Here is a 16,306-nt window from a genome sequence, read left to right on the forward strand (position 1 = left end):
TTGGTTTAGGGCTCATTCCTTAATTTCCTTCATTCCTACCGCACTAACGAGGAGGAAAAGGGTGTATGACGTGCTAAAGGAGTCTCTACATACAGTTCAAAGGCTCTGACTTCAGCAGGAAACAAGAGCAGACCTGTGCTAGGAGAGCCGTGTGTGTGTGCCAGTGTTTTACAGCTGTATTCCCTCTCAGTTACAAAGGCATGCTTCAGCAAAGTCCAAATACCGGCGACCTGTGTGTGTGTGTGTGTGTGTGTGTGTGTGTGTGTGTGTGTGTGTTATGTGTGTCCCTCTCTCACCGTCTAGGAATCTGCTGCCCTCAACTCCTCAATGCTGGCAGCTACCAGCCCAGACCTTATATATATATATATGTGTACACTTACACATATTGTTTCAATTCCAAAATCTAGTAAACCCCTATATAGGCAGCTCCCTACTATGACAGCATCTTGAACACAATCTGTAACAATCTACATAAGCAGAGACTGATGTTAGCATGTTGCTAAACTACCAACACAATACTCTAATATGATAGTAAACAATCCAGTTTTAAACTATTTTAATATTTACCAGTATTGAATAAAATAACCCTGATAGCAAACGAACATCACGGAGACTTCTATTTGATGTCTGTATTTAGATCTGCAAGACGTTTTTTTTAGTTTGTTTATCTGCAATATGTCTTTAAGACGTTTTCTATCAGATGTCAAATAGACATTTGTGATTTAGAATGTATAAAAAACTGACATCTTAAAGACATTTATCAGATGTTGGTACAGAGCAGATGCTTAACAGATGAAGTGATCTTTACCAGACATATTGCAGATGTGCATGTGCTATCTGGGAACGTTATAACCAACATTTTGATGTTAGCATATTGCTAAGTTAAGAACACAAATAGTCTAATAAGCCAAAAATTACACAGTATACATAGATACTAGGTAAAATAGTATATGTGACCCTGGACCACAAAACCAGTCATAAGATTAAAATATTTATATATCATCTGAAAGCTGATTAAATAAGCTTTCCATTGATGTATGGTTTGTTCTTGATAGGACAATATTTGGCTGAGATACAACTATTTGAACATCTGGAATCTGAGGGTGCAAAAAAAAAAAAAAAAAAAATCCAAATTTTGAGAAATTTGCCTTTAAAGTTGTCCAAATGAAGTTCTAAGCAAGGCATATTACTAATCAAAAATTAAGTTTTGATATATTTACAGTAGTAAATTTACTAAATATCTTATTTCTAAAGTAAACACTAAAGCCTAAAAATGCATAGCACACATACATATTTGGTATAGTCTATTTTAAACAAAATGTTTATACATTTCAGTACTTAATGAAATATATTTATAACAAATATTGTGATGTTAGCATGTTGCTAATCTAACTGCAATTTTCAGTGTATAATATAATATATATATATTTTTTAAATACCTTTTAAAAACACTATTTTGTTTCTTTTTTCAATAAATAATGCATTATTTATGGATTCTGTTGATTATGAAGGATATTTGTGATCATGTTTTAAATCTTGCTGAGACGAGGTGTCTGTGAGGTATACCAGTGTTGGGAGCATGTTTTAAAATACTGCCTCCATAGACAGTTCACTTGGATTTGGAACAGGACAACTGACTCTAAACATATCCAACCTTCTGTAGAACAACTGTTTATAAACAGTATGTGTGTGTGAGTGTAACATATTTGCTCTGGCATTTGATCTGTACTCTTGAGGAGCACTTTGGCAACAAGACAGTGACTTCACGATGCTTCGGCTGGACCTATAGCAGAACTTAAAGAGAAACACACACAGATACTGAACATCTAGCGGCCTCTACCTCCCTCCCTCTCACAGGATGCTAAAACAGTGACATCTTAGGGTGTGCGAGTCAGAGAAAGCAAGAACGAGAGAGAAGTGAGACAGGGGGTCGATACTTGACCATGTCTGTGACCCAGCAGCCTGCCTGCTTCATAATGGGCACAGCAACAGATGGCCATGCACGCACACACAGACACACCCGCATACACACACAGAGCAGCTGTCTCCCTGCCTCCCACTCCTTTACCCTTTCAGAAGGCCCCAATGTCCAAACCACCATGATAGGGACAGCTGTGTGTGTGGAATAGAGACAGAGAATGGAAGAGTCTTTGTCACAGGAGCATGTGCTTGAAATGACAACTCTCTCTCTTTCACTTTCTTTTTCTCTCTTCTATTACACCTTCCATTCTTCCACTTTTATAATCACTATCCTCAAATCTGTAATGTTTTAAGTGAGTTTATCTTATTTGAATGAGCACATGTTGGGAGTTAAAGAATGGAGAGATGTAATGGAATATGCTTTGTGTGAGAGAGAGAGAGTGAGTGGGTGTAGATAAACTTACCATCTCTCCTCCTCCACTTGAATGCCGACAGACTGAAACTTGCAGTGCACTTCTGATTGGTTGGTTTCCTCAGGACCGTCCACCTAAACACAGACACACACACATTCAATATGGAGTCTGGGTGTCAGAAGTCAATTTTGAATTATTCTTGTCAGATTTGTTACTGTGGCCATTAAGTTACTGAATAAGAATGGGAGGGAGGAGAATGTATTTGGTATTCAAAATTTATGAATTTGAACAGTGTTTGATACATTTTAATATATGTTTTGGGAATTTGTATAATGTTACAATATATGTTTTTATAGGTGAAATAGTGATGTGTGCATGGATTGTGGTTAGTGTACTGGCTAATAATCAGAGAATATACTGCAGATAATGTTAGGGGCTGTGCCTCTAAAAACCTAGCACACTACCTATATAGACAGCATTACAGTGTATACTATATAGATGCTATATAGTTAATAGTTGTGTCTCAAAACACAACATGCCGACTACTTAGAAAGCATTTATGTATTGAAGCACAAATAAACATCAGAGAATATACTATAGATAATGGCTGTGTTCTAAATCCCAAAATGCTGTCTACCTAGATAACAGCATATTTGGGCATCATAGTGCATACTACATGTATGCCTACTTAATAATCAGAGACCATTGATACCATACCAATAATAATGGCTGTGTCTCAAAACTTAAAAGCATTTTTGGGCATAGTGTACACAATTTTAGAACATACTCAATAATCACAGTAGGCCTATATTTTATAAAAAATGCCCAGCTGAATTTGGAATAGCATATGTTACTATTTTTGCCATATCTTTATATTGCAGAAATAATAAGAGGAGTATACTAGTATGCTGTTCTGAAGGTTCTGAGACACAGTCTATTTTTCCATAAATATGAGTAGATGAATGTCTGTTGTTTACTTATTTTTTTGTAAATTGACTCTGCTGTAGTGAATTACACATATAATTCTCTGTTTCTTGTTTTCTTTGTAATTTTGGTTTTGCTTATACAATCTGTAACCCTATAGGCAACACAGATGTGCGTGTGTGTGAGTGTGTGAGGCCAACCTGTATCCCTATAGACAGGCACTTCCTGAGGGCATCTCTCTTAGCTTCCTGTGAGATGTGTCTTACGCTAGTGGTGGCGGAGGCTGTGGTGATGGTGATGGTGCTGTTGGTCACATGCTGGCTGGCTGGGCCGTGGACTTGCGCGTTTGCTGCCTCGATGGCTGCTGTCAGGGCCTTCATGCTATCAATGCTCTCTGTGGAGTTGCTGAGGCCCGACTTGACCGCTGCTAAGGCCCGGTTAGCAGGACCAGCACTGGTGAGCTCATTGTAGGCATCTTGTGCAGATTCTGTGCTGCTCTGGGCTGTTATAGAGATGTATGGTCTGGTGGGTGTTGACCTGGGCGGGACTGGGGGTGGGGTTTTCTTGTAGGTGGTTATACATGATGATACTGTGGAGTAGGAGGAAGTGATAGGTTACTCAGTGAAACTAATAAGCACATTCATCAACTGACCAGTTAGTGGCTAAATTAATTTAACAGTCAAAATATAACAAGACAATAACTGTAGGTGCATGATGTGAAAAGGGAAGTGAAAGTAAAGCTGGAGTATCGTGGAACTATTTAACGTACCATATTAAGAACAACACAACAGAAATACAATATATTAGAATAGATTAGAACAGATTAGAACAGAGTACTCTAGAGTACAGTAGAGTAGAGTGGACTTGAGCAGAGTAAAAAAAAGGTTGCATAGAGCAAAAAAAAGAGTAAAACATAGTTGAGTAAAAGAGAATGAAGTACAGTTGAGCACAGCAGAATATAACATAGTAGAATAAAGTTGAGAAGAGTAGAATAAAGTAAACTAAAATATACTATAATTGAGTCGAGGTCGAATAGAGTAGAATAAGTTAAAGTTGACATATAATACTAGAGTTAGAACAATTCAGTAAAGTAGAACAGAATAAAGTTACATAGAATACTGTTGAACAAGTAGAGATGAAAGTACTAGAATATATAATATAACAGGGCAGAAAAGAATCAACTATAATTCAGTGAAATAGAGTGGATATAATATAAATGGTAATAATAAAATACAACTAAGTAGAGTAGAATTCAGTAAACTTGAAGACAATTGTTGTTTAGAACAATATAATGTATAGAAAAGTAGAATAAAGAGTAGATAAAGTGAACTAAAATGAGTAAAGTTGAGTAGAATATGAAAGAAACAGTGTATGATAATATCCATTTCAGTAGTGTAGCATAGACTGGCCTAATAGCATAGAGTTATAGAATAATAAAAAAGATCTGAGTATATATATATATATATGTGTGTGTGTGTGTGTGTGTGTGTGTGTGAGTGTGTATTTACATAAATAAAGTAGAATACTACAGAACAGAGCTGAGCAGACTTGACTAGAGCAAACAGAGTGGAATAGAAAAGAATAGAAGAAAAAAATAAAAGTCGAGTACAGTAAACTGGAAATAGAATGCATTTGATTACAGTAGAATACAACTAACAGAGAAGAAAAGTTTTGAATAAAGCAGAATAGAATAGAAAAACTAGAATATAATACAGTTGAGTAGAGTAGCATATTTAAAAAACTTTAGTACAGAAACGGATAAAAAACAATGTCATGGAATAGAATTGTGTAGAGCGGAAACAAGTAGAAGAGTATTAGGTAGGCACTGTAATCTCATGGTATAGTAGAGCATGTTTAGAGTAGATTCCTGTGAAGTATTGCAGAGCAGAACTACAACAGGAGTTTGGCATTACTGTCCCAATATCATCCATCTATTTCTGCTCTCTCTGTTCTTCCTGCCTGTGTTGCTTAGAATAGCACAGCTGCTGGAGAAGACTAAACACTGTGTATGTGTGCGTGTGTGCGTGTTCAGAGACTAAACAGTGGCAGTCCATTTTCTTACAGCTCCCTCATTTCCTGCTTTTGGCAGGAGCAGGTCAGTGCAAGCCCAGACACACGCACAAACACACACACACACACACACACATTACTCCTGAACACATGAAGGGAATGGATTAGATCGGAAGATCTCTCTTTTGCTTTATGACATCTGAGCGTACGAGAGTGTGTGTGCCAAAGTGCATCTGTTTTAGATTACAGAACTGTAAGAAGATCATGTGCTGTCTTTTCACAGCTCTCTCACACACTGAAGGGATGTGGAACAGGTTTGTGACTCCGCTCCGTGCATCTGAGTCTATGTAAACTGGGTCACGGTGCATGTGGAAAGTAGGCCAGGCTTTCTCTTTAAACTATCACAGCACTCAAGCCGGGCACTGTGTGTGCTTGTTCTCACCTGTGTGTATGAGTCTGTGTCATGTGTCAAGCGTGTATGTGTGTGTTCTCTGACCCACCCAGTCCTGCGGTTTATTTCTAAAGCCTTTCCTCTCGCTCTCTCTTTCTGTTACAAATGGCAAACCACAGGTCAAATAGCCCAAAACATCCACCCACCTGGAGCCCTTTAAACTACAGTCAGATGTGATTTTCCAAGCTGGAACAATCTGGAGTTTTTAATCTTATCACACACTATACTGCAAGAGCATTGAGTCTAATATCTTTATGGAAAATGTGATTTTTTTCTCTTAAATTTAACGTTTTTTTTTTTTAGCATTGATCTGATATAGAAATCTTTTTTTAACATTATAAATGTCTTCACTGTCACTTTTGATCAATTTAATGGTTATTTCCTGAATAGAAGTATTAATATCTTTCCGGAAAAAACAAAACAAAACAAAAACAACAACATACTGACCCCAAACAGTATCTTCACTGTCACTTTTGACATATTTATTGTGTCCTTCCTGAATATAAGTATTATTATCTTTCTGAATAAAAAAAAAAAAAAAAATAAAAAAACTTACTGACCCCATACAGTATTGTAAATATAATTAACATACAGTAGATTTATTTATTTAACCTTCTAATAAAAACGGCAGCTATCAGAAACACACATAGATGTCCCATCCGCACAAAGGCATGCCAGTGAGGTCAATAGGTTGTCTGGACTCCACAAAGTGAAGAGGAAGTCAGCTGTCAAAGTCTTTTTAGAGGCTAAAACATCTCAAAAATAGTGTTTTTACAACATGGGCCACCGCAGTAGGATATATTCTCTAAGACCAGATGTGTAGGACGCATCCCAAATGATTTTATTTTCACCTACACGCAAGCACACACAAAAAAGGCACGGAATAAAAACAAGTCATGCCATGTTAGCGGCATAACGGACTACCTCACAGTTTCCACGGATACACTTTGATGTTTGGATCATGGAAGCGTCACACCTCCAAAACCTCACATACACGCTCTCAAGGCCATCGTGTTTATCCAACAGTTGGGAAGTGGTGTGTGATACAGAATTCCTGAACTCCAGCAGGCAGGAACGGAGAAAGAAAAACTAAATCTCTCAACAAAACGGTCTTAACATCTGCCGCTCGTCTAACACAATCCAAATGCTACTGCAAACAAACTAATTCTGAGGATTGTAGTTAACCTTTAGATCGAATATGAGGGAGGTAAATCTGAGATAAATTTTTATGAAGAAATGGCAAGTAAGTTATAAAACGAACCTTCACAAAATCATTTTTACAGTGTAGTTTTCTAGCGATTCGGCCTGTTGGTTGAACATTAATTGGCTGCGTTCTTGGCCGATAAAGCATTTCTCATTTCAAAAGAGTGAAAGAATGAGGGAGAGGTTAAAGAGGAGGAGGAGAGGGACTCTGTGAATGACAAAACCCCTTTTGGCCCCCGGCCCACAAACTCCTCTTTGTGAAGGCGCTTCAAACGAACGACCGACAGAAGAGTGTGAATGGTGAATCTCCTGGCTAAAAAACACACTACCCCCCGCCCGGGCCAGCGCTGTTTCAAAGACGCCCCCTGCTCAACCCCCTACTCTCCACTCCTTCACTGCCCCCCTCTATCCTCCATTCATCCCTTCTTTTCGGCCCCTGCCTGGAGAAACTCCCCTTTCGGCCTCATGCTTCATTAGGAGGGGAGATTGAACGCACCTCTGGGCATGTTGACGGCAGGACGCGGAGGAAACCAATGGGAGTGTGTGAGGGGTTGTGTGTTAGAAGTGACAAAAACGATAAAACTCATTGAAACAGGTTAGTTGGGCTCCCTCTAGTAGATTCCAAGGGAATTATCGGAAAAACACAAAGCGCAATAAAGCCAGAGGAGGGGCCGCAGAGTGTTTGTGTGTGTGTGTGTGTGTGTAAGCAGCAGGCCAGGGTGCAGAATGACAGTTCGGCCCAGCTGCCGCGTGTTTAGAAAGGGGCTGGTCACTGTTCGTCTTTCTCTCCATCCCTTGCTCTCTTTCCACAGCCAGCTGGAGTCCTTTGTGATAATGTAGCTGTGGAAACAGGGAGGAACATGAAATCCGTGGCCTTTCTATGAAACAGTGTGTGCGCGTGTGTGTGTGAGTGTAAAAAAAAAGAAGGAAATAAAAATAGACCACCAGGCCAGTCACTGTTGAACTAAAAAGAGTAGAACAAATGTTCAGTGTTTTTTAGAAAATACAGACTGGCGTGGTTGCGACTGCTAAATGTAAACTGTGTGAGTGGATATGTTTACTAACAGTGTGCGTGACCTACTTTTGCCTGTCCTAAGTTCATACACATGGCCAGTTTCCTCGCTGTCAATCAGTGACAAACACACCCATGCACGCTTACAAACACACACACACACGCATGCGCCAAAGCTTGGCCAACAGGTGACAAATGAAGTGTCATAATCAAAGTGCAAAGTAGAAATAAATCTCAGACCAGACAGGTTATGGCAGCTCATTAAGGTAAGTGTGATATTATTATGAATGTTGTTTAGAAAAAAAGAAATTAAATAAAAAGAAATTCAAAGAAAATTCAAAAAGAAAACAAAACAAAATAATTGAGATTATTAACGTGTCTTAAAAATGAAAAAAAATAAAATAAAGTAAAAGATTAGAAAAATGTATTTATAATATATAATTTGAATTAAATGTATTTATTAATAAACAAATTATTAATAAAATTATTATTTTTTTTAATCTAACTGAATGCCAGATTTTAAAACAAAATAAAAAAATTATGGAAACATTTAGTTTTTTTTTAGTAAATAGAATAACAAACAAAATAATCTATATTTTTAATTATATATATTTTAAATCAAAGAATGAAACATACACTTTTTGAATGCCAACTAACAAACTAAATAAATATTTAATTTTTTTTCTTCTGATTGTACATAGATAATATATATATATATATATATATATATATATATATATATATATATATATATATATTCCCAAATGCAAAGGTAATGAGCCTCGAAACTTTAACTTCATCTTCAAAGTAGTGGGAGTAGGTATCTGCAGGGGTGCAGGCTCTTAACTTAGGTGATGAATATCTTTCTCTATAGTCTGTAAAGACAGACATGCCCTGGAGGAGGACAAGAGAGGCAGGGATGAATGAGGGGAGAGAGAGGGAGAGAGAGAGAGAGAGAGAGAGAGAGAGAGAGAGAGAGAGACAGGCAGTAAAAGAGGATGAGATTAGTTTTAGTGGCCCATTTGCTTTAGTTCCTGTCAGAGCATTCCTGACACCATTCAAAGTTGGAACACACACACACAAACGCCAAAATAAAACCATCCCGAACTAGGATACACAAAGACATAATAAAACCGCAAGACACAATAAACTTGAAAGAAGTCTAAAATTATAATTTAATACACACGCACACTCCTGACTCACAAATGATCTCCCTTCAAAGCTCAGTTCTGCCCTCACAGTCCCTGTGTTTGAATGAGACGTCTACATACCTGTCTGATTACATATCTGCCTCTGACGGGTCACCGAGTGTGAGTGTTTGTGTATTTGTATAAGGATAGATGCATCCTGCATTGCTCCTGAGTTGCAACTGACAGGATGACACACACATCCATATTTACTTATCTTAATGAGAACATATTGTTACTTATTTTAATTATCTTTATTCTCACTATTAATTAACTATTAACTTTAACATTTGCCTCAATGAAGTCTCAATGTGAGGTAGCCTAGTTGTGAAGTTTAGGTATGGGATTGGATCAAGGGATCTAAAATATGGTCATGCAGAATAAGGCATTAATATCTGCTTTATAAATACCAATAAACAGCCAATATATGCATGCTAACAAGTAACTTGAATTGGTCCCTAAACTAAAATGTTACCATATTTATTTTAAATATAAATATATATATATAAAATAAAATATAATTTAATAAAATAATATATTTACTTTTAAATATACACACACACACACACACCACCAACATGTGATTCTGCTAGTCAGGATTACAAAACACGGACAACAATCATCAACTCCAGTGGCGCAGATGGTAAGATCGACCCGGGTTCAAATCCACCTTTTGGCTAACTTTTTTCTCCCTTTTCAAATGTCAAATCACATCAGAAAAGCATTTATTTTCAATAAAAATGAAGGAAATAATCAAAAAGTTGAAAACAAAGTATAGGGTAGGGTTAGGGTAGGTGTAGGGAGGGCTTTATTGTCCCAATAAGGTGGCATCCATTTAATAATTTGAACTAAAATTAAAATTTACACTCAATGAGTTATTATTGCATACTGTTTTATAATGTACTACAATGCTGAGATGCAGATAATTGCCACTATTTGCGCTAAGTAGTATAAATAGCAGAAAATCCTGCTATTTTAACAGAGTGTAAATAGAATCTATAGCTATTTGCACTTAGTGTAAACAGCATTTCGCTAAAAAAATGCTTAGGGTAAATAGCATCCATCGCTATTTGCACTTAGTGTAAATAGCATCTATCACTAAGAAAATATGCTATTTTCACTCAGTTTAAATAGCATCCAATTGCTATTTGCACTTAGTGTAAATAGCCTCTATCATTATTCACACTTAGTGCAAATAGCCCTGCCATAATTTTATTAAATGATACATTGTTGAATTTACAGAATAGGTATATATAAAAGTTAAATTCACCTGTAGCTATGAATGGTATGAACTTTGCATGTTTGTGTTTATTTGAAGATCTTTAGGGTCGAGATCTTATACATCTCAAGAGGTCAGAGGCCTGACACTCATGCATTTACATCTAAATACAAAGGAATGTGGTCAAAAGTTCACACCCGACTTATATATGCAGCACACCCAACTCGCAACTCATGGGACGAGCCAAGAACAAATCGAAATAAATGCACTGTCATCTGAGCACCAGTACTGATTTGAATCTAACCAACTTTCCAGCTGACTAACCACCCTATAAATTACCTGTAACTCACCTATCTATCTCTCCTTCTCTATTTTCCCCCTCTCCCCATCTCTCCCTCCGTGGTTTGTTCTCTTTATGCTTTGTGTCTCCAGGTTTGACCTCTGACCCCTGGTATCCTGTGAGAGGGGGTTGGGGAAAAACCCGGTTGTGTGGTGGAGAAATGTGTGTGTAGTTTTTGTGAAGTGTGTTGGTGCAGGTTTTGGGTTATTCCATGAGTGAAGTGGTCTTTAGGAGACTTAAGAGACCCCCGACACTCTGACACGCACACACACAGGGGGTTGGGGGTGAGTGGGCAAGAATGCAAGGAACAAACGAGGAGCCCGACAGGAGTGCAGGAATGCAATGCATTGTGTTACAAAGACTTCCTAAACTACTAAACTAAGTAGAACCTCTCTCTTTCACACACACACACACACACACACACACACACACACACACACACACACACACACACACACACACACACACACACACACACACACACCTCTTCCCATAAACTCATATAGAGTCAATCTAAGTGGCATGCTGTAATTTTTGGCTTTTTATAAATGCATGTTTTGAGACTTCAGTGCCGAAGTGATATATGCCATTAAAGGACCCTCCCAAAACATTTAGGGGCAAAAAACACACACGCACAGACACAGAGGACCCTTTCTGGAAGAGAAGAGATGGTCTGTAATTAAGGTTTGCCCCACCCTCGCAGTGAAAACCTAAACCATCCAATGTACTCACACACACACACACACACACACACACACACACACACACACACACACACAAACACACACACCAACATACATAGGAGAGGAGAGGAGTAGAAAAGAGTTTCCTGTGGCAGGCAGTGTGACAGGATCATGTCAATGACTGCACTTCCTTTCTGTGTGGCCTGAATCAAAGCATAGTGATTCTCAAAGAGAAGCCGTTAAGTTGTAATTACGTAAACTGCACGGTCATCAAACAGTCAAGAGAACTCAGAATCACTCTCTAAAAACAGACTCTGATACTACTAGTTTCTGAAAAAACATCTTCTAACAGTCATTGTGTTTTAAATTAGATAATGATCTTTTAATTGACATTGTAACAAACAATGTTAGATGTTACAATCTACAATGACAGACCACATTCCACTACATTTAGTAAGGGAACAGACTTTAAGATCCAGCATGTGTCAGAATGTTTCATTGTGTACCTATCGCCACCTACAGAAAGAAAATAAAAGTGCTTTTTCGCAATACTGGAATACACACCAGACAACAACAGCTGATACCACATTATTTACAGCACATTTTCATGAAAATATAAAAACAACACACACACACACACACACACACACACACACACACACACACAAAACCCTACAATAGTGTTTAATAAAGTCTCTGATGCCATTCTTACAGTCTCCAGTGTCATATGATACTTCTGAAATCATTCTAATATGCTGATTAAGTTAATTTGCTAAATTAAAACGGATGTATTGCTTAATATTTTTGTGGAAACAGTGATAATTTATTCCAGAATTTTATGATAAAAATAAAAAGAACAGCATTTATTTGAACATCATATTATAAATGCATTTACTGTCTTTTGATCAACTTCATGCATCCTTGCTGAATAAAACTATTAAATACAAAATCTTGCTGACCCCAAATATGTATATACACTACCGGTCAAAAGTTTGGGATCAGAACAATTTTTTATGTTTTTTAGTGATAGCAAAGTTTTATATTGTTACAAATAGATTTCTATTTTGAATAAATGCTGTTCTTTTTAACTTTTTATTCATCAAAGAATCTTGAAAAAAGTATTGCAGTTTTCGAAAAAATATTTGGCAGCACAACTGTTGCCAACATTGATAATTCTAATAATAAATCAGCATATTAGAATGATTTCTTGAGGATCATGTGACACTTTATACTGGCATAATGGCTGATGGAAATTCAGCTTTGCATCACAGAAATAAATTACATTTTAAAGGATATTAAAATAAAAGCCATTCTTTTATATTGTAATAACATTTGACAAGATTACTGTTTTTTTTCTGTATTTTTGATCAAATAAATGCAGGCTTGATGAGCATAAGAGACTTCTTTAAATGACATTATAAGTCTTACTGATCCCAAACTTTTGAACGGTAGTGTGTATATTTTTGAAATGTGTGTGTGTGTGTGTGTGTGTGTATATATATATATATATATATATATATATATATATATATATATATATATATATACACACACACACATATATATATAATAGTAGTAATACAGTTTTAGTACAACTGCTTACACACATTTTCAAAACTTTGCCTCTTTTTTTCTTCAAAACTTTCAACACAAATCCAAGAATTGCACACACAAAATGCAAAATGCCTCACATCTCTTGCAAAATGAAACCCTGCGTTCAAAATACCACAAACACATCTCAAAAGCAAACATTTGCAAACACCTTTGACATAATATTAATTCCTGTTAGATTTTGGTGTGTTACACAGAGAATTGTGTGTTGTGTTTTGCAAAAATGATCTTATGAAATTGAAAACTGAGTCAAAGGCCAAGAATTAGTGTATGGTTTTGCAGATTGGGTGTGTGGTTCTGGTGTTTGAGTGTCAGGTTTCAGTGTGACAAGTAAAGATTTTGTAAGCAGTTGTAAAACTGTAATAATAATAATAATAATATTTTTACAACCCCTATATGATGAAATAATAACATTACATATTTAATCAGGACCTCAATGTCTGTTTCAGTTAAGTTTGAAGATTTGTAAGTTTGACGGGTGTGTGTGTGTGTGTGTGTACTGGTATATGGTGTATGAGGACACAAATGTATATAATGACATTATATACAAATATACATTATATACAAATATATATAATGACACTTCCCGTGTCCCTGTAAAACAAAAAGCTTAAAAAACATAAAAAACTGTGTTTTATGAAACTCAAAAATTGCCAGTAGTTTTCTGTAAGGGGTAGGTTTAGGTGTAGAGTTGGTGAAGGGCGATAGAGAATACAGTTTGTATAGTATAAAAACCATTACGCCCATGGAGAGTCCCCATAAACCACAAATGCAAGTGTGTGCGTGTGTGCGTAAAACTGAATCAGAAATGCATTAGATCACCTCCTCTGTAATGTCTATTAAAAGGTAAGCTTCAGGTCATAGGTTTAGAGGAGGGATTGACATAAAAGCTTGGAGATTATGTGTGTTTGTGTATTTTTCTGCATGCCCACACTAGTAGAGCATTTCAGACGGCATGTTCATTCTGTGGCTCTCTAACTGACACCCTCTTTCATGTCTCTTTCTCTCACATACACATATATACTTACACAGGCTGATTAACTACGGGGAGGAAGAGGAAATCATATAAATCTTAGAGCTTTGAGACACGACGTTTAAGTATAAATCAGCAAAGCAACTTTTATGGTGAGTGAGGGGAGTGCCTGAAAGGAAATGATTATCTGTGCGGCTGAGCGAGAGAGACGGTGACTGAGGAAGGGAGGGAGAGAGAAAGGAAGAAAAGTAGCAAGACTGTTTAACTGAAGTGTCTCAGTGAGTGATTTGTGAAGTCTAGAGAGATGGGCTGTGCTATAACCACACACACACACACACACACACACACACACACACACACACACACACACACACACACACACACACACACACACACACACACACACACAAACTCATTTTCTCAAAGCAGAACTAGCACCCCAAACTATTTATGTTATAATGCAGTGCACATAAATGCTTCAAAAGTGTACTATTCCCACGGCACTTTTACACAACTTTTACAAATAAAAATAAGGAATGTCCTATTAAAATTTGTTTTTATTAATTAACTAAAGCTGAAATTCTATGTAATGCTAACAGATGAAAATTGCACTTAAAACTTAAATTACAATCATTTATATTAGAATATATTAAAAAATAATTTAAATGTTGAAAATGATGAATCATGCCTTGGAAAGTAAATTAACTATACTTTTCAGCTGAAGTAGGCCTAAAAAAACTTACTAAAAATGAAATAAAAATAGATAGATAGATAGATAGATAGATAGATAGATAGATAGATAGATAGATAGATAGATAGATAGATAGATAGATAGATAGATAGATAGATCAGCATCTCTTTTTGTACTACAGCGCCCTCTCGTGCTCAAAACCTGCAGTTTTCACTAACTACACAATATGCTTTTTCAACGGGTTTCACTGCATTACAATTATATTAAATGTATGACGATGACAATCTTTTGTACTTTGCAAATATTCAGCTTGGAAAATATAAGATACAATAATATGGATTTGTATCTTATTATTGCAAAGGACTTTTATTATTTCTGAATCAATATTAAGTATTCAGAGTAATGAGAGTAGCCTATATATAATCGATAATGTTGAGATCATGTCTAAGTGAGTGTCTGCATCGATCGACTTCACAGAAGGGCTTGTATATGATATCACCGCTGCCATATTTGGCATTCTGAGTCAGCCCATTCACAGTTTCATTACACATCTCTCCCTTTAGACTGCGAGATGAGCTCAAACGCCATGATGCACTCAGCTCTATTCTGGTGTAAGACCACATCAAAACAATTCAAAACAACCTCTATTAGAATGAAATCAATTAAACAAAACATGAGAGAAATCAAGATAATAAAAAATAGCCTGTAAAAACTAAACAAAAAAAGGAAATATTAGAGTATACTGTATCAATGACATCATCATCATATATCCTCTGTTCCCCAGGACAACAGTTTAAATGAATTAGTTGCCGTGGTAACAGCAGCATCCTCCGCCTGGAATAAAGAGCTAAATGAAGGTTTGGTCAATTTTTTTCTATTACACTGCAGACACCTTGACCCTTAATATCATCAACACAGTGTCAAACAGGAGGTCTTATTATATAAAATTTTTTTTTTTTTTTTTTTTTTTTAAAAAAGCACTAGGCAATGACTCCAGTAAGATGTTAAACTCAGAAACACAAACTCTGGCAACAAGCTTTTATTTATAGAGACCTATCATAGCTAGACTGTTTGAAACGAATGGGAACTTGGATTGTTGAGCCATGGATCCTCTCACATTATAAACTACACCCATGCTGACCCAGTTTTCTGTCCAAGTTATGCTAAAATACTTTTGGGAGAACCACACCACAACTTCTGGACTCATGTCCACCGGTTTCAAAAAATATGACATCAGAAAAGAAGGCAATAACAGGAAAATAGTCTCTTTAAGTGTGTGTGTGTGTGTGTGTGTGTGTGTGTGTGTGTGTGTGTGTTTGTGACATTTCAGGACACAACTTTGTATAATGTCATGGGTATGACACAGGTATTACAAGGAGAGGGTGACTTACGAGGACATAACCCATGTCCCCATTTTTCAAAACGCTTATAAGCCATACAGAATGAGTTTTTTTTTTTTGAGAAAGTAAAAATGCACAAATTTTCCTGTAAGGGGTAGGGTTAGGTGTAGGGTTGCTGTAGGGCAATAGCACATACAGTTTGTAAAGTATAAAACCATTATGCCTATATGGAATGTCCCCACAATTCACAATGTGTGTGTGAGTGAGTGTGTGTGTGTGTGTGTGTGTGAGAGAGAGAGTCTGCTAACACCTGCTTCATAATATCACAT

The 16,306-nt window shown here is 36.6% G+C and overlaps 1 protein-coding gene across 12 annotated transcripts in view; it reads right to left on the reverse strand.

Annotated features, from left to right (window-relative positions):
• LOC109077236 (disks large-associated protein 1-like) overlaps nucleotides 1–16,306 on the reverse strand; it is a 123,447-nt gene that overhangs the window by 8,880 nt on the left and 98,261 nt on the right. For all 12 annotated transcript variants that reach the window (XR_006158392.1, XM_042751579.1, XM_042751578.1 and 9 more), the window contains 2 exons: nucleotides 3,458–3,846; nucleotides 2,385–2,467 (listed from right to left, as the gene is read on the reverse strand). Coding sequence is in view for 11 of the 12 variants with exons in the window: in XM_042751579.1 (XP_042607513.1) it covers nucleotides 2,385–2,467; nucleotides 3,458–3,846 (472 nt within the window). In the remaining variant the exon portion in view is untranslated. The remainder of the gene's footprint in view (nucleotides 1–2,384; nucleotides 2,468–3,457; nucleotides 3,847–16,306) is intronic.

Source organism: Cyprinus carpio, chromosome B24 (genome assembly GCF_018340385.1).
Source record: "Cyprinus carpio isolate SPL01 chromosome B24, ASM1834038v1, whole genome shotgun sequence".
Classification (NCBI taxonomy): domain Eukaryota; kingdom Metazoa; phylum Chordata; class Actinopteri; order Cypriniformes; family Cyprinidae; genus Cyprinus; species Cyprinus carpio.